General features: G+C 44.9%; 1 protein-coding gene across 2 annotated transcripts in view; it reads left to right on the top strand.

The window, feature by feature from the left end:
- LOC123745510 (leucine-rich repeat-containing protein 40) overlaps positions 1-19838 on the top strand; it is a 124088-nt gene that overhangs the window by 32776 nt on the left and 71474 nt on the right. For both annotated transcript variants that reach the window (XR_011224255.1, XM_045726091.2), the window contains exons 5-6: positions 3311-3514; positions 14400-14523. Coding sequence is in view for 1 of the 2 variants with exons in the window: in XM_045726091.2 (XP_045582047.2) it covers positions 3311-3514; positions 14400-14523 (328 nt within the window). In the remaining variant the exon portion in view is untranslated. The remainder of the gene's footprint in view (positions 1-3310; positions 3515-14399; positions 14524-19838) is intronic.

Genomic DNA, 19838 nt, shown 5'->3' with positions numbered 1-19838 from the left:
TTGTTTTTGCTATCTGAGGTGAAATATAAACAAGGGGCCACCATGGCATCCTCCTTAATGGGGTCCAAGGTGGCTCCCTTGATTTTCTCGTCCCCTTCAGGTGCTAAGCTTTGCCTTTATTTTGTATTTTATTTTATTTATATCAATAAGAGTTCTTACATTCTTGTAAAGCCACTAACATGCATAGCATTTCAGGCAGGTCCTTTAATCTTAATTTTCCCTGGAATACGACCCACCAAATCGTTTAACATCCAGGTACCCATTTACTGCTGGATGATCAGAGGTGTACAGTTAAGGATTGGTGCCTAGTCAATCCTCCCCAGCCAGGATATGAACCAAGGGCCTTGGTTCATATCGTGCCCGACACTCTTGCGAAGCGCCAGGCGAGTGTTACCACTGCGCCACTGGGACTGTGAGTCGTGTCATGGGTGAAAGGGTACAGTGGCTGAGCAGCTCCTATTGCTACCATCTTGTGAGGAGGTGAAACTTGCAGTGACATGCCACAACTGCTGGACAACTTGTTTTCCATTTTTCTTTCTCCTTATTGTTGTTTTTGTCTTGCTCTCTACTTTCTGGTGGCTGCTCTGTGCCTCTATAAGGGGACTAGGTATTGGCTACTGGTCTTCAGCCCATTATTAATAACTAAGAAGAGCATGGAGTGATATGATAGGTGTGGAGCTACCCGGAGCCGCAAATAACAGGGAGCCATCACGGACTCACCAGAAAAAGGTATATCATTATATTTAAAGCTGTCGTTTTGTTGCACATGACCTCTAATGCTTAGGATATCATTAATCTCAGAAACAGTCAAATAAAGTAATGTATTATTAGATGGATTTGAATACAGAGCACCACTTGGTTTCCGAACTTTAGTTATCCGAAACTTCCAGTTTCCCGATTGGGGTTGGGGAGTCATGCTACCCGAACAAAGTTCGGGTAGGAAGGGGTCCGCCAAGCGTCACGCCGGCTTGTGGTGGTGGGTGGGCGATGGTCCAGTTTGCCCACTGTGACTTCACAGATTCACGGCCTATTATTCCTATTATTTTGAATTGCCATAAGGCTGGAATGTTCATTCTGTACTTTTGTTTTACATATCTGCACAATCAAGAAACATATGTGCACCATGTTGGCTCCAAATGCACCCATTGCGTCAGTGATGGCTGGCTGGTGGGTGGATGGACGATGGAACTTAGGTGGGAGGCAGTATGAATGAGGAGGGGGGGGGAGAATCAGTGAGAGAGGGGGGGAGAGAGATGCTAGGAGGGAGGGGGAGGTAGGGAGAGATGTTAGGAGGTAGGGAGAGATGCTAAGAGGGAGGGGGAGGTAGGGAGAGATGCTAGGAGGTAGGCAGGAAGGGATGGAAGTAGTGAGAATTAGGGAGGGAAAGGCAGGCTGGCAGGCACAGGCAGGCAGGCAGGCAGGCTAGCTTGCAGGCAGGGAGTGAGTGGTAGTCACGCGGTTGAACCGCGTGACCTTGAGAGATGGGATGTAGGGGGGCGGGTGGTTTGTTGGTGGTAGGGGTGAGACCGGCTCATTCCCGAAGATAAGCCTAACACACACTACCCGTTAGCATGATGGCAGGGGGGGAGGCAGGCTGGCTGGAAAGGAAGCAGGCTGGCAGGCAGGCAGGCTGGCTGGCAGGCTGGCTGGCAGGCTGGCAGGCTGGGAAGGAGGCAGGCTGGCAGGCTGGGAAGGAGGCAGGCTGGGAAGGAGGCAGGCTGGGAAGGAGGCAGGCAGGCAGGCTGGGAAGGAGGCAGGCTGGGAAGCAAGCAGGCTGGCAGGCAGGCTGGCTGGCAGGCTGGCAGGCTGGGAAGGAGGCAGGCTGGGAAGGAGGCAGGCTGGGAAGAAGGCAGGCTGGGAAGGAGGCAGGCTGGGAAGGAAGCAGGCTGGCAGGCTGGGAAGGAGGCAGGCTGGGAAGGAAGCAGGCTGGCAGGCTGGGAAGGAGGCAGGCTGGGAAGGAGGCAGGCTGGGAAGGAGGCAGGCAGGCAGGCTGGGAAGGAAGCAGGCTGGCAGGCTGGGAAGGAGGCAGGCTGGGAAGGAGGCAGGCTGGGAAGGAGGCAGGCTGGGAAGGAGGCAGGCTGGCATGCTGGGAAGGAGGCAGGCTGGGAAGGAGGCAGGCTGGCAGGCTGGGAAGGAGGCAGGCTGGCAGGCTGGGAAGGAGGCAGGCTGGCAGGCTGGGAAGGAGGCAGGCTGGCAGGCTGGGAAGGAGGCAGGCTGGCAGGCTGGGAAGGAGGCAGGCTGGCAGGCTGGGAAGGAGGCAGGCTGGCAGGCTGGGAAGGAGGCAGGCTGGCAGGCTGGGAAGGAGGCAGGCTGGGAAGGAGGCAGGCTGGCAGGCTGGGAAGGAGGCAGGCTGGCAGGCTGGGAAGGAGGCAGGCTGGGAAGGAGGCAGGCAGGCAGGCTGGGAAGGAGGCAGGCTGGGAAGGAGGCAGGCTGGGAAGGAAGCAGGCTGGCAGGGTGGGAAGGAGGCAGGCAGGCAGGAAGCGATATATGGGTGTTGAAGTGAACTGTGAACCACGTGACCTTTGAGAGTGTGTGTGTGTGTGTGTGTGTGTATGGGTTTGGGGTGGGGGGTGGGGGTGGTGTGTCGGTGGTGGGGGGAGAGGGGGAGGTGTGTCGGTGGTGGGGGGAGAGGGGGAGGTGTGTCGGTGGTGGGGGGATAGGGGGAGGTGTGTCGGTGGTGGGGGGAGAGGGGGAGGTGTGTCGGTGGTGGGGGGAGAGGGGGAGGTGTGTCGGTGGTGGGGGGAGAGGGGGAGGTGTGTCGGTGGTGGGGGGAGAGGGGGAGGTGTGTCGGTGGTGGGGGGAGAGGGGGAGGTGTGTTGGTGGTGGGGGAGGGACCGGCTGACTCCGTAAGCCTAACCACACTCCACAGACCTGTGACCCAGATTTGTTTCTTAAATGTACAGTACATCATCGTATATTTTAGGCAGGATGTGCCTGCAGGCTGGCAGGAAACATCCAGAGGATGTTTGCCAGTCGTCTTAATAATCAGTTAGGAACAATTAAGGACTTTTATAAAGCGGATCAGGACTTCACTTATTGATGAGTACAAACAAAACACGGTCGCATTTACGCCATGAACCTGACGATTTTTTTCCCTAGAGTTTTTTTCATAAATTTTTCGGAAAAATTTCTTTTTACATTTCTAGTTTATTTTTTCCCCTCTATTTCTCGTATACGAACTTACATGTTAACCGACGGGTCTCGTCCCCAAGGGGTTCGGAAACCAAGTGGTGCTCTGTAGCATTACATTCTTGCAGGTAATTACAGTATTTCATTAATCTTTTTATAATGTCATGTGTTATATTTCTAGCTTTCAGACAACTGCCTAACAACTCTGCCATCAACATTTGGAGACCTGACGTGCCTTCACCGTCTAAATCTTAGTCACAATCGCCTTGAGGAATTACCAGCAGGTGTATTCCTTCTTTCTGATTTAAGATCTCTTCAGCTCGATCATAATAATCTCAAGATACTCTCGGAGGACTTGGGAAACTTGAATGTTCTAGAATATCTGGTAAAGTACTGATTTTCTTGATTTCTGTGTTTAACTCTTAGCATATTTTATTTATATATTTGTCTTTAGCTATTTGTTTTGGATGCTCGTGAAAGCCTTTACCAGCATATAAAGTGCATCTATCCTTCCGAATTTGGCCAGATTTGTGAGTTTATCCACTAAATTGAATAATCCAGATTTCTCTGGTCTGTTCCCAGTTTAATTGAAAATAAAATGAGAATAATCCTTCCCCCCCACCTCAAATTCACGTATCTTTCACACCATGTAATAAGCCCACAGAGCAACATTCTACACCAGTGGAACTGATGTTAAGGATAAGCGAGACTGTGCAGAATAAAGTTAGCGTCAGAGTAATGCACTCCAACATAGACAGTGTCACAAGTAAAGCAAGTGAACTTGGGGAAGGAGCACAAGAAGATAACCCAAATGTAATAGTGCTCACTGAAACTAAATTATCAAATGTCATAATGACGGCAATGTTTCTCCAGGACTACACTGTAATAAGGAAATAATTGAAAGGAAGGCTGGGAGGAGGAAAATCTGTCCTGCTAATAAAAAGAAGGGTTCAGAGACTGCATAACAGGCACCATATCAATAGGAGGGCAAAAGATAGCAGTAATGATATATAACTCTCCAATAAAAAACAGAAGACCCAGACAAGGGTATGACAGAAACAACATGACACTTATTAATACAATAAAAGGTGGGCTCGCCAATACATTTAAATAAAGCCGCCATTGACTAATTGTTGACCTGTGTTGTTTTCCCTGGGGAATGCATCCACCAGGCTTGCTGCACGTTACTACAGAATAGTAGTGACGTGCACTACAGAATACTGCTTGTATTCCCTCTTGGTAAAAAGTAACTCAACAGAACAGACATACAGGTGCAGACACACAAATAAACAGAAAAAATATGCTCACAGACAAATAGACAGACATGCAGGCAGATACAGACTGGCAGACACACTCAACTATTGCAGACTAGTTAAAATAATACATCGCTTAGCTATCATTCATGCGTTTCATTCTTTCCTAGCAATATTTTTTTTATCTGGTATCAATGCTTTCCCCAGAGGAGTGTGGTCTTGCATTCTCATTATCGACAGGGAAAGGCATATTCACTATCATCAACTGGTCTTTGCTGCCATCACAAGAGACCAGACCTCACTTCGCTTAACCCTTAAATTACGCATCGCATCATATGATGCATTGACTGACTTGCAGAAAATTGCGCATCGCATCATATGATGCATTGACTGACTTGCAGAAAATTGCGCATCGCATCATATGATGCATTGACTGACTTGCAGAAAATTGCGCATCGCATCATATGATGCTTTGGAGTACTACGCAAGATTTAAACGGCCCGCGGATACACGGGGTTCACCACACCTTCATCAGGGCTCTTGTAAACAGACGCCATTTTTTAAAAAAATCGTGGGTCAAATTCCCGGGTGTTAGGGGCCTCAGTATTGAGTGAGCTACCAAGCCTGATGCACGCAGCATGAGCTCACAGCACTGCTGTTCAGCTTGTGACCACAGCATCGCCTAAAAATGCCATAATATACTTGTTCATGCTATTATGTAGTGATGATATTATTACAGAAGATCCCTGACTGTGATAAAACTGACCAGGGTTCTGATAATAGTAGGATTGTGGTGATATTTAGCGCTGTGCGCCATGGAGGGAGGAGTAATGCTGTGGGAGGGAGGATGGTGGCGTTGTCTTCTGACTGTGTGTGGCCACCTTTTATTGACTGCACTCACCATATCAGTTTAGTGGTTCGCTATGGTGAATACAAATGTAGATACTTATATGTAATGTGTGTATAGAGGGTATAAACAGCAAGAGGAGTAGGTTGGGAGTCGCCATTTTGGTGAGGGCGGTGGCGTCGTCTGCACGATTTATCAGGTTGTTTACTGGTGACCACGATGGTCTTTGGGCACCATACCAGTTTACTTGTACAAGTATGGTGAATAAAACAGGTAGATATTTATATATAATGTGTGTATATAGCGTAATAACACCACAAACAGTATTGTTGGAGGAGAAATATTAGTGCGTCTGGCCTTGAGGGCAGCAGCCAGCTGACTGTGTGAGGTCCTACGTCTTTGTGCCTTTACTCACCATACAAGCTTAGATGTACAGTTATGGTGAACAAAACATGTAAATACTATTATAGACTGTGGGTTGGTTGGTGTTGTCGTCGTTGATCTTTCTCTACGGACAACCCAACCCACAACTCGGTAGAGTGCTTATACTAGGAGATCACCCTTGGCACTTCTGGCTCTTGGAGAGGGGCTCAACGTCACACGTTTAGGGGATGCGGCTCCAACGCTTAGCCTCGTTGTCACGTGCACACACCCACTCGAGCCGCTGTGACTCCCCACTCTCTCCTTATGAGATATGATCTCCTCAATCCCCTATGATTTACTAGTATTACCTCTTACCCTGTCCACAGCAGTGGTTCTTGGTTCTTTCTCTCTCTCTCTCCTTCTTTACTACCTCCTGGGAAGCCTCACTAGGACAAGGGCAAACACCAGCAAATTGGGATACATTTACTAGACAAAGCACATACACGATACATACACACATATAATAATAATGAATCCTATACTCTATAATATCACAATCAGGTTGCTCTCCAACACAACCAGAATTCTACCATCAGCTTATCAAGTGGTATCCTATCTCCTGGTTCACCACCTGATACTATCAACCTCCTCAAGTTGGTCAAGTCTACATACACTGTTGCACCATCAGCAAGATAATATATATACATAGAAAATCAGCATTTGAATGCAATAACATATATCAGTATAAATGTTCATTGATACACAACAATGATCAATCGATCACTGTCAGTCCTGGAACGCATACATCTGTAGGTAATCCAGCCTACGACTGTAACTCTAAACTTCAGTTTAAAACACTCCCTGACATAAGACTGCAAACAACCACTCACCTCTCACTGCGTCTTGCACGCTAATGACAACCAAACACTATCAACTCCCTACAAGTAATCCACCAGAACTTCCCCTTCCACCTCTGGAAGTTCACTACCCTAATATCCTTAGGTTCTTCCGGGCTTCACTACCAGGATCCTCTGCAGCTCCTCCAGGCTGCTATCATGAAGTTTCCTTGAGCAACTACGGTGCTTCACCCTTCTGCTAGGTTCCTCCACAGCTCTCTTGGCTGCTACACCACCTCTACAGAAGCACGTGACACTCCTCTTCACTGCTGCTTCTCCTCACAGCTCGAGGTCCTCTGCTCCACTACCTTGGAGTCTCATCAGCTACTTCATCTGCTGGCTTCGAAGTTCTCAGCAACTTCTTCCCCAAAGAACAAACCTGCAACCCATCGACACTCCAATAAAATGTTCCCCTTTAACCCATAAACAAAAAATATTCACACAATATGTTTGCCTCAAACCTCTATCTGTTCTCTACATACAGTGAGAGTGGACTCCCCCGTTTTGGGCGGGTCCATACTCCACCTCGCCTGGCGGCGGTCCTCACTCGCTGGGAGGGTCTTCCTCCGTCAGGAGCCGGGCTCCCTCAGTCATCCGTCAGAGCTCAGAGGGGATGGACGTCGCTCCGTGTTCCTCCCTCTTCATTCTCCTATTTCAGGCTTTCTGCCTTATTAAAACATGTCTAACTTATAAATAAACATCGCTACTGTCGCTGGGCACACGACCAACTACAAGCAATCACTATGAACTGGCGTTTATCGTGCTTACCACAGATTAATTGGTCGAGGGCGCTTTTTCCTCTGACGAGGCTTGGTCAGGGCGCTCCACGGCCCACAATAATACCTCCGGGCAGCTTAATATTCACTAATTATCGCCCACGACTTGAGACCACACGTCCCCAGCTCGATTCCACAGCTGGTACGTCTGCACACTTCTCTTCTCTTCGAGATATATCACTAGGGGTTCCCTTCTGACGGGAGCTCAAACGGAGCGCGGCTTCCCCCTGCGATGTCTGGCACTCAAGTGAGGTCAAAGCCCCTCCAGAAGCGAGCCTCATGCCTCCAGCAAAATGTCCACATCTCCTAGCCAGTCATTTATCTGTTTTCTTCTTCATTGCCCATAATCTCAAACTGTTACACATATCCAAGCAACTATTTTACATATGCGTTATCACCTCAATATATGCTAGACCTTCTAATCAGGTCAGGCTTGCTGAATAACTCTCAAGGAGGGAGACTCGTTTCTCCTGTAGGCTGAGATCATAACAATACTTACATATAACGTCTGTATATAAAAGCAAAAACAGTATGGTGGGTGGAGAACTGTGGCAAGTCAGGTGAGGTCACTCACCTGACTTGACAAGGCGTCAGTCAAGGCGTCATATACATATACAGCACGTATAGACGAGATAAAACACCTAAATTATTGGGATCATCTCAAATCTCTTTAAATGTACTCTCTAGAAAGGAGACGAGAGAGATACCAAATAATATATACATAGAAAATACTGGAGGGCCAGGTCCCAAATCTACACAGTAAAATAACAACATACTGGAGTGAACGATATGGAAGAAAATGCAAGATTGAACCAGTGAAGAGCAGAGGTGCCATAGGCACAATCAGAGAACACTGTATGAACATCAGAGGTCCACGGTTGTTCAACGTCCTCCCAGCGACTATAAGAAATATTGCCGGAACAACCATGGACATCTTCAAGAGAAATCTAGACTGTTTTCTAAAAAGCGTGCCGGACCAACTGGGCTGTGATGGGTATGTGGGCCTGCGGGCCGCTCCAAGCAACAGCCAAACTCTCACAAGTCAAGCCTGGCCCCAGGCTGGGCTTGGGGAGTAGAAGAACTCCCAGAACCCCATCAAGCAGGTACCTCTGACTGAGTCAAGGTGTGGAGTGAAGTAAATGAATCGACCTTGAACATTTCCTGCAAAAACATCCTCACGTCTACGGTCAGCAATGAGGAGGATGAAGAAATGAATTTTGGAGGATTTACAGATGAAATCCATGGAATGTTCAGAAATGCTGGCAAAAACTTAGAAAGACAGGATTTGGTTGATTGGCTTGAAAGAGATGCTAATGACCCAGGATATGGTGTGATGAGTGAAGAGCAGATTCTCCAGTCTATTACTGGTGAGGTCGACGAAGAGGAGGAGGAGGATAAAGAAGACAGTGAAGAACCAACACCACAGACAACAAAATACAGTTTACTCATGTCTTCTGTTGACCTGTTAATAAATTTTTCATCCAATTGTGCTCATCCAGAAGTTGGAAACATGTATCAGTACCTGAGGCAAACCAAAGAGCTGATCATACAACTGGCCAGTGAACACAGAAGGCAAGCTAAACTTGATTCTTATATGGTAAGAAAATCAACCAAAGCACCTTCAACCAGTGAGGCATCACAGGCAAGCCAAGCGCCTTCAACCAGTGAGGCGTCACAGGCAAGCCAAGCACCTTCAACCAGTGAGGCGTCACAGGCAAGCCAAGCATCTTCAACCAGTGAGGCGTCACAGGCAAGCCAAGCACCTTCAACCAGTGAGGCGTCACAGGCAAGCCAAGCGCCTTCAACCAGTGAGGCGTCACAGGCAAGCCAAGCACCTTCAACCAGTGAGGCGTCACAGGCAAGCCAAGCACCTTCAACCAGTGAGGCGTCACAGGCAAGCCAAGTGCCTTCAACCAGTGAGGCGTCACAGGCAAGCCAAGTGCCTTCAACCAGTGAGGCGTCACAGGCAAGCCAAGCACCTTCAACCAGTGAGGCGTCACAGGCAAGCCAAGCACCTTCAACCAGTGAGGCGTCACAGGCAAGTCAAGCACCTTCAACCAGTGAGGCGTCACAGGCAAGCCAAGCACCTTCAACCAGTGAGGCGTCACAGGCAAGCCAAGCACCTTCAACCAGTGAGGCGTCACAGGCAAGCCAAGCACCTTCAACCAGTGAGGCGTCACAGGCAAGTCAAGCACCTTCAACCAGTGAGGCATCACAAGCAAGCCAAGAGCCTTCAACAAGTGAGGTGTCACAGGCAAGCCAAGGGCCTTCAACCAGTGAAGCATCACAGGCAAGCCAAGCGCCTTCAAACAGTGAAGCATCACAGGCAAGCCGAGGGCCTTCAACCAGTGAAGCATCACAGGCAAGCCAAGTGCTTTTAACCAGTGAAGCGTCACAGGCAAGCCAAGCACCTTCAACCAGTGAGGCGTCACAGGCAAGTCAAGCACCTTCAACCAGTGAGGCGTCACAAGCAAGCCAAGAGCCTTCAACAAGTGAGGCGTCACAGGCAAGCCAAGGGCCTTCAACCAGTGAAGCATCACAGGCAAGCCAAGTGCTTTTAACCAGTGAAGCATCACAGGCAAGCCAAGAGCCTTCAACCAGTGAGGCTCCAGCATCTGGCAGTCAAAATTAACTTTGCTTGATGTACAGTACTGTAATTTTAAGTGTTAATTTTAGTGTTGTGTTAGTATAGGTTTTGTAAATTGTCAAGAATTCTTAACTTCAAGATGTGTGGCATCACTCAAGAAGACGAACAACAACAAGATAAATTGAGGTTTCTAGTTGAATATTTTATAATTATGTATGGCAAGGCAATTCAAATTGCAGCATGTTGTTTGTGGTGTAAAAATAGTTGGAAATGGTCACTTTTGGACTCAGAGGTGAAAAAGTACGTTAATCCAGAAAACATGATAATCCGGCTGGGGTCCTTCCCATATAGTCCGGATTAGCGAGTGGATACAGTATTGGCGTGCCTTGGCTGTGGTGGCCAGGGATGCGCTTTGGGTTGATCCGGTTTCTCTTCTTCCCTATTCCTGGGCTCGGGTCTTCCAGGTCATCCGCAGGGTTATTAAGTCTAGCCAGCCTGTGGTCTATCCTCGTGCTCACAAAGTGTGTAAGTTTGCTGCTTTGGCTGCCGTCTTTGGCAACATATCTTGGGTTGACATTCGGGCACGGGGCTTTTGGAGGTCGAACAGGGTCCTGGCCGCTCGCTACTTGGTCAATGTTCTTGGACCAAGTAAGGCCTGCATTTCATTGGGTCGGTAGTTGCAGCCAATTGTCTCAACTTTGTGTTGAGGAGTGGGGACTGACCGCCGCCTGGGTACATCCCTGTTTTTCCTTGTCTTTGGGTAGGTAGCTCCGGGGAGCTGATGAGGCTCCCCCCAGAAAACCAGTGTTGAATGTAATAAAACGCCATTTTCTGGATGAGTCCCGGAAACTCCCCAGTGTCCCTCCCTCCCTCCCTCTGGTCGGTAGTGTTTTCGTGAATTTTGATATCTAGCCTAAGAACTGAAGGGTTGATCGCCGGTACGAGAGTCTGGGGCTTCCCTTTTCCCCCACCCAGGGTGATGGGGGGGTTGCGTAGACAGTGGCACGGCGACATAATGATGTCATGCTCATTTGCTAATTTTAGTTTGGGGAGTTCTGTCCACTTGTTCGGCTTTCGGTAGCAATATTTTCATCCAAATTTGGGGTTTGTTTTGGGGCACCTACTTTTCTGAGTGCCTGACCCAGCCGATGACAGACATAGAATCCTTCCAACCACACAGAGGTTTCTATAGGCCATTGCTTCTCAATGCCTTTCTGAGGGGGCCAGGTTCTTGCTCGTGGTCCCTGGTTGGTACGAACTCCATGCACTTTGACTAATGCCAGATTGCTAATACAGTGGTACCTCGCATAACGAATTTAATCTGTTCCATGTTCGTCATGTGAAACAGACGTCATACAAAACGAGTGTCCCCCATGTAACCAGTGTGATGCACTGTGTTTATTGTGAAATTCCCCTGGTGTGCATGACATCAAATGTTCCCCAAAATATCATTTTTCTTTGCAAAATGATAAATTACCGTCCCTGAACATGTCTATGTAAAAATAATTACCAAATTCCACTTACTTTGGCTGTGAGGGCGTGGACAAGGTGCGCTGTGACGTCATCAGGGCCTGGTCGCCCGTGTGTGAAGCTCCCAGACACGGTCGCGCAGGCCATTCAAGCACCGCGTGTTGCCACAAATATATTTTCAAATATTTTTTCTATGCATTTCCAATGCGGTTTTATTTGTTTCTTTTATCGTATATGATGCATATTTGTGACCTTTACAATATGTATACAGTAGAATATTCATAATTTTCCATGGAACTGTGATACATGTCAGTAATGTGTCCACAATAAATGTTTATTGTCACAATATTACGTGGTAAAAATTCACTAAAATTACAATATGTACAGTTTCACATACTATTTACACAGTAACACACTGTATTACACACTCAGTACTTTGGAGGTGCGTAATAGTCAACGAAGTAGTCCATGGTACACAGCACGACTTTGCTCTCCTTGCACCAGCTACAGATAGATTTTTGTTTCCAGTTTCATCGTTCTGTGTGCTTGCAAATAACGCACTCGCGTGCACCCTTGGCTTTAGTACTTGTAGGTGGTATGTAGCCAAGCTTGCAAGGCATAAGGTAGTATTGAAACGATTATAGGAAAAGCTCAATTTGTAAGGTAGTCTTGAAAAGATCGCTTTGTAAGGTCCCACACAGGAAAAGATTCAGCTAGCCTCAAAGAGTGTCCATCAGTCAGGAAGAGATTCAGGTATTCTTGAAAATATCAATGAACACCACCACCATGGAAGCGCTAACACTGTTCATCTATGCTACTTGTATCAGATGCATCATCACTGAACGCAGAAAACGATTCATCTATGAATCATCTATATAAATTCGAGATGGCAAGGGTGGGGCTCAGAGCTACAACTGGATACACTCGCTGTATCATCCTCATACGTGCTGTATCACTGGCATCTGACCGTTGTGTTAAGCCCTTATTGCGCCTAGCTTCACCAATGTTACGACCCTTATGTTCTTCAAACCATAGGGTCTGAATTTCACCGACTGAGCGCAGTCTTTCAACACCGTGTGGGACAGGTGTTTGAGAGCCAGAGGCGCGTGTGCCACAAATGGTTGCTCACGCACTACTAACCCAGCCAGCAGCCCTTGTCTTTCATATTCGTTATAGCAAAAGGTTCGTTCAGTGTTTTTTGGGTAGGCTGCTCCATTATGACAATCTTTCTTTGTTTCAAATGTGTTCCATTTGTTTTGTATTTGTCACTTACGTCTCAATAATGGAGCAGCCTACCCGACAAACACTGAACGAACCTTTATGGCATTTGTCCATTTTTCAAATTGTTTCAAGTTCTTTTATTTTTCGTTTTTTTTTTATTTAAGAAACATGGAGCAGCCGACCTGTAGACCACCGAACGAACCTTTCTGACATTTGTACTGGTTTTCAAAATTCATTTTTTTTTATTATTTACGTTTTTTGTATGTAAGAAACATGGAGCAGCCTACCTGCCGACCACCGAACGAACCTTTTGCTATAAGACAAATGAAAAATAAATATTGAACACATTTGAAGAAAGGAAAATGCCATAATGGTTTATTCAGTGTATGTAAGGTAGGCTGCTCCATTATTGAGATGTAAATGACAAATACAAAACAAATGGAACACATTTCAAACAAAGAAAGATTGTTATAATGGAGCAGCCTACCTGCCGAACACCGAACGAACCTTTTTGACATTTGTTGTATATCAGACATTTCATTTCTTTTTTCCTACAAAAACGTCAATGCTTTGCAACATCTCGGCAGTCACCCTTTTATATCCCAGCATCATTAGCATCTTTAAACAAGAACAACATAATTTATGTGCATCGTCGGAGGCGTCTAAGAATGTGCAAGAAGCAGCGCGACCCCACCATGTGGTGTTGACGTTACTCAAACCAGCGTTCGTCATACGGGACGATTTGACGCCGATCGGGCCGTTCGTTACCCAAAATGTTCGTCTTTTGGGGCGATCGTTATGCGAGGTACCACTGTATATCCATAACAGCCTGGATAGCTCCTGGGAGCCTCACACAGAAAGTGGCGTTTCATTACATTCAACTCTGGTTTTTTTATTTTTGTTTTGTTTTGAGATATATACAAGAGTTGTTACATTCTTGTACAGCCACTAGTACGCGTAGCGTTTCGGGCAAGTCCTTAATCCTAAGGGTCCCTGGAATACGATCCCCTGCCGCGAAGAATCGTTTTTTCATCCAAGTACACATTTTACTGTTGCGTTAAACAGAGGCTACAGTTAAGGAATTGCGCCCAGTAAATCCTCCCCGGCCAGGATACGAACCCATGACATAGCGCTCGCGGAACGCCAGGCGAGTGTCTTACCACTACACCACGGAAACTGCTAGTTATGTTTTCTTTCCATTGACTTCTGGTAATAATAATGACTGGCTGGTAGTTAAGTACTGCCTAAGATCACCTATCCAAATTATATGGGAAGGACCCCCTGCTAGACAAGCCAGACATTCAAATTAGCAGAATTCTTACAAAGAAAGTACAAAAATGACAATATTCACATTTTTTTTGTAGCACAGCCACCATAATTTTTATTTTAACACACTATAAATCAAAAATATATTTTAAGACACTTCTGCTTGTGTTGTTGTTGTTTGACCTCTTATGTGTTACTGTAGACCTTTAAATGTGTAATTCTTGAGAATTGATGTAACCTAATCTCCGTTAATCTGAATTTGTTCAGATATGGGGAAGTTTGGCAGAAAATTTGTTGAATTAGACTTTGGCCAGATATCCCAAATATTTTGATTTAGTGGACTTTGGATAACCGAGCTCATACAATATTAAAAAGAAATTGCTAGCAATATATTTAATTTAATTTTTGTTTTCTCTACTTTGATGTACATCATTTTATATTTAATGGTTAAGAAGAGTTTTTATTTCCTTTGAACTACTTCTAAATACTCTGACTTTACAGTAAAAGGGTTTTGTTTTAAATATCATATTCCTATGATACCTTACTTTCTCATACAGTACTGAAGTTTAACTTCATGTTTGTTTCTTTCAGGATGTTTCGCACAACTCCTTAACAGAACTTCCATTGAGCATTGGTTACTTGCAGAGACTCACCAAATTCAATGCTTCTGAGAATCAGTTAAAAGAACTTCCACCTGAGATTGGAGATTGTTTTGGTAAGATTGTGTTAATGTAATTTTCTGTAAATAGAAAGTTTGTTACTGATTGTAAAGAATATATGTACTGTACATATCTAGGATGGCCTTATGGCAGGACCACTATGGCATGGCCTTAGATGCCATGGAAGACAAGCAAAACGCTTACGTAATTTACACAGATTTCACAAAAGCCTTGGATAAATTTGACCATGGTGTTATTGCACACAAAAATGCGTTCAAAAGGAATCACTGGAAAAATAGGCAGATGGATCTACAATTTTCTGACTAACAGAACTCAGTATGTAATAGTCTTCTAAGTAAAATCTTGACCATCAATAGTGAAGAGCTCAGTCCCTCAGGGTACTGTGTGCTTGCTCCAGTAATTTTTCTCATCCTCATATTGGACAGAGACAAGGACACAAACTGTAGTACTGTATCATTCTTTGGAGATGTCACTAGGATTTTTATGAGAATAGACAACATAGAGGACACAGCAAACCTCCAATCAGATGTAAATCAGGTCTTTAATGGGCTACACAAAATAATATGGTATTTAATGAAGATATGTTCCAGCTCCTGCGCTAGGGAAAAAATAAAAAAAATAAAAACGTAAACCACGTTCAAAATGCAGTCAAATCATAATAAAACGAAAAAGCAATGTAAAGGATCTGGGTGTACTCGATGTCGGAAAACCTTACCTTTAGAGAACACAAAAAAGTAGCCGTCACAACTGCAAGAAAAATGACAGGTTGGATAACAAAAACTTTTCAAACTAGAGATGCTATACCAATGATGATACTTTTCAAGATGCTAGTGCTTTCTAGAGTGGCATACTGCTACACAATGACAGCCCCTTTCAAAGCTGGAGAAATTGCTGACATGGAGAGCATGCAGAGATCCTTTACTGCTAGAATCCACTTGGTTAAACATCTAAACTATTGGGACTGACTAAAATGAGTAAATCTGTATTCTCTACAATGCAGGCAGGAGAGATACATAATAATTTACACATGGAAAATATTAGAGGGGCTGGTCTCAAACCTGGCCACAGAAATAACATCACATGGGACCAGAAGTTATGGCAGGATGTGCAGAATAGGCCCCCGTTAAAGAGCAGAGGAGCAATATGTACTCTGAGAGAGAACTCTATCAACATCAAAGGCATGAGAATGTTCATTATGCTTCCACTACAAGTAAGGGGCATAACTAGCCGACAGTATTCAAGAGAGAGAGAACTTGATAAACACCTCCAAAGGATACCTGATCAGCCAGGCTGTGACTCATACGTCAGGCTGCGAGCAGCCGCGTCCAACATCCTGGTTGACCAGTCCAACATCCTGGTTGACCAGTCCAACAACCAGTCGGCCTGGTCGGGGACCGGGCCACGGAGAATTGAGCACCAAAATCATCGCAAGGTAACTGCAAGGTAAGGATTATAAATCGTTATTACTTAGTTTACTTTTCTGAGGAGAGCCCCGTCGGCTCCCCGGAGCTATCGAACTGGTATTAGCTATATTAGTCTGGGGCTTCAGTCTTATGGAGGCCTCATGCCTACCGGGAACCATGAGCCAGAACCTGGTTCCCTCCGAGAGGTGCAGGGAGCAATGTTCTATGAAAACTTCACTCTTTGAAAATATATTCATGTCTGCTATCGACCTGGGCTAGGCACCCAGAAAAGTAGGCACCCCAAAACAGACCCCCAACTGATAGAAAATTTGCAACCCAAGACCTAACAGAGCCCAAGAACTCCCCACAAGAAAAGCAAGGTAAAAAGCAAATCATCATCAACCTGATGCGCCACACATTCGCCCCCCCCCCCCTCCCCCTCCTCTCCCGAGCCGGCCGCTAGATTGCCAGTTCGTTGACTGAAGCTGGCTGGGGCTGACGTCTACTCTGGCAGTCATATCCTGTCAGGATTTTGCCACTAGTGGTTGTACCTGCCATAAGTTGGGGCATTGGCCAGCAGTACTAGTACTTCCTTAGGTGCCCTACAAGTACATTCCTTGGGTCTCAGGGTTATCTTCTCTGGGGCTTTCGGGTTCTCACCCTCGTAGGGGTTGCTGTCGCTTGACATGTCTCTGGGCTCCTGAGAGTTCACATTGTTTGGATTTCTGTCCTTCTGGCCACCACCCCTGCTGTGTGGAGTGCTTCTGTGGCCCCCTTAGTGATAGGCTAGGGTTGCTGCTTGTCTGTTTTGTTGTGATTTTTATGTTTTCTCATCTTAATTTGACAGTTTTCTCATCTTAATTCTCATACTACGTCATTCGTTTTGGTATCATTGTGTTCACAATTAAATTCCCTATAGGTGTATATGCATATAATGTCCAAAAGCCTGGCGAGACTCCCCACAGCAAAGCCTAAGGTTACCCATGAACGAGCACTGATTTGCACACAACCTAATGTGTATACTCGTTCAGTTTGATAACATAAATTTTCATGTTATGTCGCTTGTTTTGGTATCAAATTGTTCGCAATAAAAGGGAGCGTATTTTAAAACTAGTCCTATAATAATAGAGCAATAACTGGAATTTTAATAAATATTTTAATTTTGGACGCTCATCATTACAAAATTATTTATATCTTTTCAGTGTTCTGACATAAATTTTTGTGTTACATCTTTCATTTTGGTATCAAATTGCTCGCAATCTAAAGGCGCACATTTTAAAACTAGTCCGATAATAATAGCACAATAAATAGAATTTTAACAAATATCTTAAAATTTTGACTGAAAACGTATTTATAATCTTTGAAGTGTTCTGACCTCACGTTTCGTGTTACATCTTTCATTTTGGTATCAAATTGTGCACACTCTATAGGCGCTCATTTTGAAACTATCCCAAAGTCAATGGGATAAAAAATGAATTTGATACAAATATTTTTGTATTGGAGGCGAGCACAGTCCACGGCTAGGACTCAAGAGAAAAAAATAGGACGCGAGCGGTGTCCAACGAGACCAATGGTGTTAAATACATTAAGCATTACTAGGAACAATATACTCATATAATTATTCTTCCTGCTCTGAAAATAATATCCAGTCAGTGACACGCACAGCTGGTACACCTGACACACAACTCATTCATGTCAAATACCCGCCCAGCACAAGTGACCATACTGGTACACCACTCCACTAACCAACTCTCATGCAGTAATTACGTATGTGTAATTACCTAAGTGTTATCTTGAGATGATTTCGGGGCTTTAGTGTCCCCGCGGCCCGGTCCTCGACCAGGCCTCCACCCCCAGGAAGCAGATCGTGACAGCTGACTAACACCCAGGTACCTATTTTACTGCTAGGTAACAGGAGCATAGGGTGAAAGAAACTTTGCCCATTGTTTCTCGCCGGCACCCGGGATGGAACCCGGGACCACAGGATCACAAGTCCAGCGTGCTGTCCGCTTGGCCGACCGGCTCCCCAGTAGGGCTGTGTAGTTACAGGATGAGAGCTACGCTCGTGGTGTCCCGTCTTCCCAGCACTCTGTTATATAACGCTTTGAAATTACTGACAGTCTTGGCCTCCACCACCTTCTCACCTAACTTATTCCAACCGTCTACCACTCTGTTTACAAAAGGGAATATTCTTATATTTCTCCGGCAGCTTTGTTTCGTTAGTTTAAATCTATGACCTCTTGTTCTTGAAGTTCCGGGTCTCAGGAATTCTTCCCTATCAATTTTATCGATTCCTGTTATTATTTTGTACGTAGTGATCATATTGCCTCTTTTTCTTCTATCTTCTAGTTTTTGCATATTTAATGCCTCTGGCCTCTCCTCGTAGCTCTTGTCCTTCAGTTCTGGGAGCCACTTAGTGGCATGTCTTTGCACCTTTTCCAGTTTGTTGATGTGCTTCTTAAGATATGGGCACCACACAACAGCTGCATATTTCCAGCTTTGGTCTAACAAAAGTCATGAACACTTTCTTTAGTATTTCGCCATCCATGTATTTAAAAGCAATTCTGAAGTTAGAAAGTGTAGCATAGGCTCCTCGCACAATGTTCTTAATATGGTTCTCAGGTGACAGTTTTCTATCTAGAATCATCCCTAGATCCCTTTCTTTGTCAGAATTCTTTAAAGATTTCTCACATAATTTATAGGTTGTGTGGTGTCTATGTTCTCCTATTCCACATTCCATAACATGGCAGTTATTCACTTTAAATTCCATTTGCCAAATGGTGCTCCATATGCTTATTTTGTCCAGGTCTTCTTGAAGGGCATGACAATCATCTAGGTTTCTTATCTTCCCTATTATCTTAGCATCATCAGCAAACATGTTCATATAATTCTGTTTTCCCATCTGGTAGATCATTTATGTAGACAATGAACATTCTCGGTGCAAAAACTGAAGCCTGTGGTAAGCCATTTGACATTTCTCCAGTCTGATACATTGCCTCTGATTACAGCCCTCATTTTTCTATCAGGACATTTTTCATCCATGTTAGAAGCTTACCTGTCACCTCTCCAATATGTTCCAGTTTCCAGAACAACCTCTTATGTGGAACTCTGTCAAAAGCCTGTTTTAGGTTTAGATAGATGCAGTCAACCCAACCATCTCTTTCCTGTAATATCTCTGTTGCTCGATCATAGAAACTGAGTAAATTCGTTACACAGGATCTTCCAGATTGAAAACCATACTGTCTGTCTGATATTATATCATTTCTCTCCAGGTGTTATACCTCATTTAGTTTTAAATATTTTTTCCGATATTTTGACTATTACACTTGTCAATGATACCGGTCTGTAATTGAGAGGGTCTTTTCTGTTGCCACTTTTGTAGATTGAAATGATGTTAGCCTTTTTCCACACATCAGCTACAACTCCTTTACACAGGAATGCCTGAAAAATCAGTTGAAGTGGAATGTTGAGCTCAGGTGCACATTCTCTCAGAACCCATGGTGAAACTCTATCTGGACCAACTGCTTTGTTCTTACTTAGCTCCTTGAGCATTTTTTCACTTCGTCTCTAGACACCTCTATGTGCTCTATGTTGTTCTCTGGAATTCTTATTTTGTCTGATTCCCTGAAGATTTTATTTTGTACAAACACACTTTGGAATGTTTCGTTTAATGTTTCACACATTTCATTTTCATTTTCCGTGAATCTATTTCCCATTTTTAACCTCTGAATATTATCTTTTACCTGCAATTTGTTTATGAATTTATAGAATAGTCCTGGTTCTGTTTTACATTTGTCCGCAATCCCTTTTTCAAAATTTCTTTCTGCCTCTCTCCTCACTGCCGTGTAGTTGTTTCTCGCATCTTTGTATCGCTGGTATGTTTGTGGGTTTGGCCTCTTCCTGTATTGATTCCATTTTTGTGTCTTTTGGTCTCTGGCTCTCTCGCA

This window comes from Procambarus clarkii, chromosome 71 (genome assembly GCF_040958095.1).
Source record: "Procambarus clarkii isolate CNS0578487 chromosome 71, FALCON_Pclarkii_2.0, whole genome shotgun sequence".
Lineage (NCBI taxonomy): Eukaryota > Metazoa > Arthropoda > Malacostraca > Decapoda > Cambaridae > Procambarus > Procambarus clarkii.
Note: the sequence above shows the minus strand (reverse complement) of the source record. Positions and strands in the feature narration are given on the sequence as shown.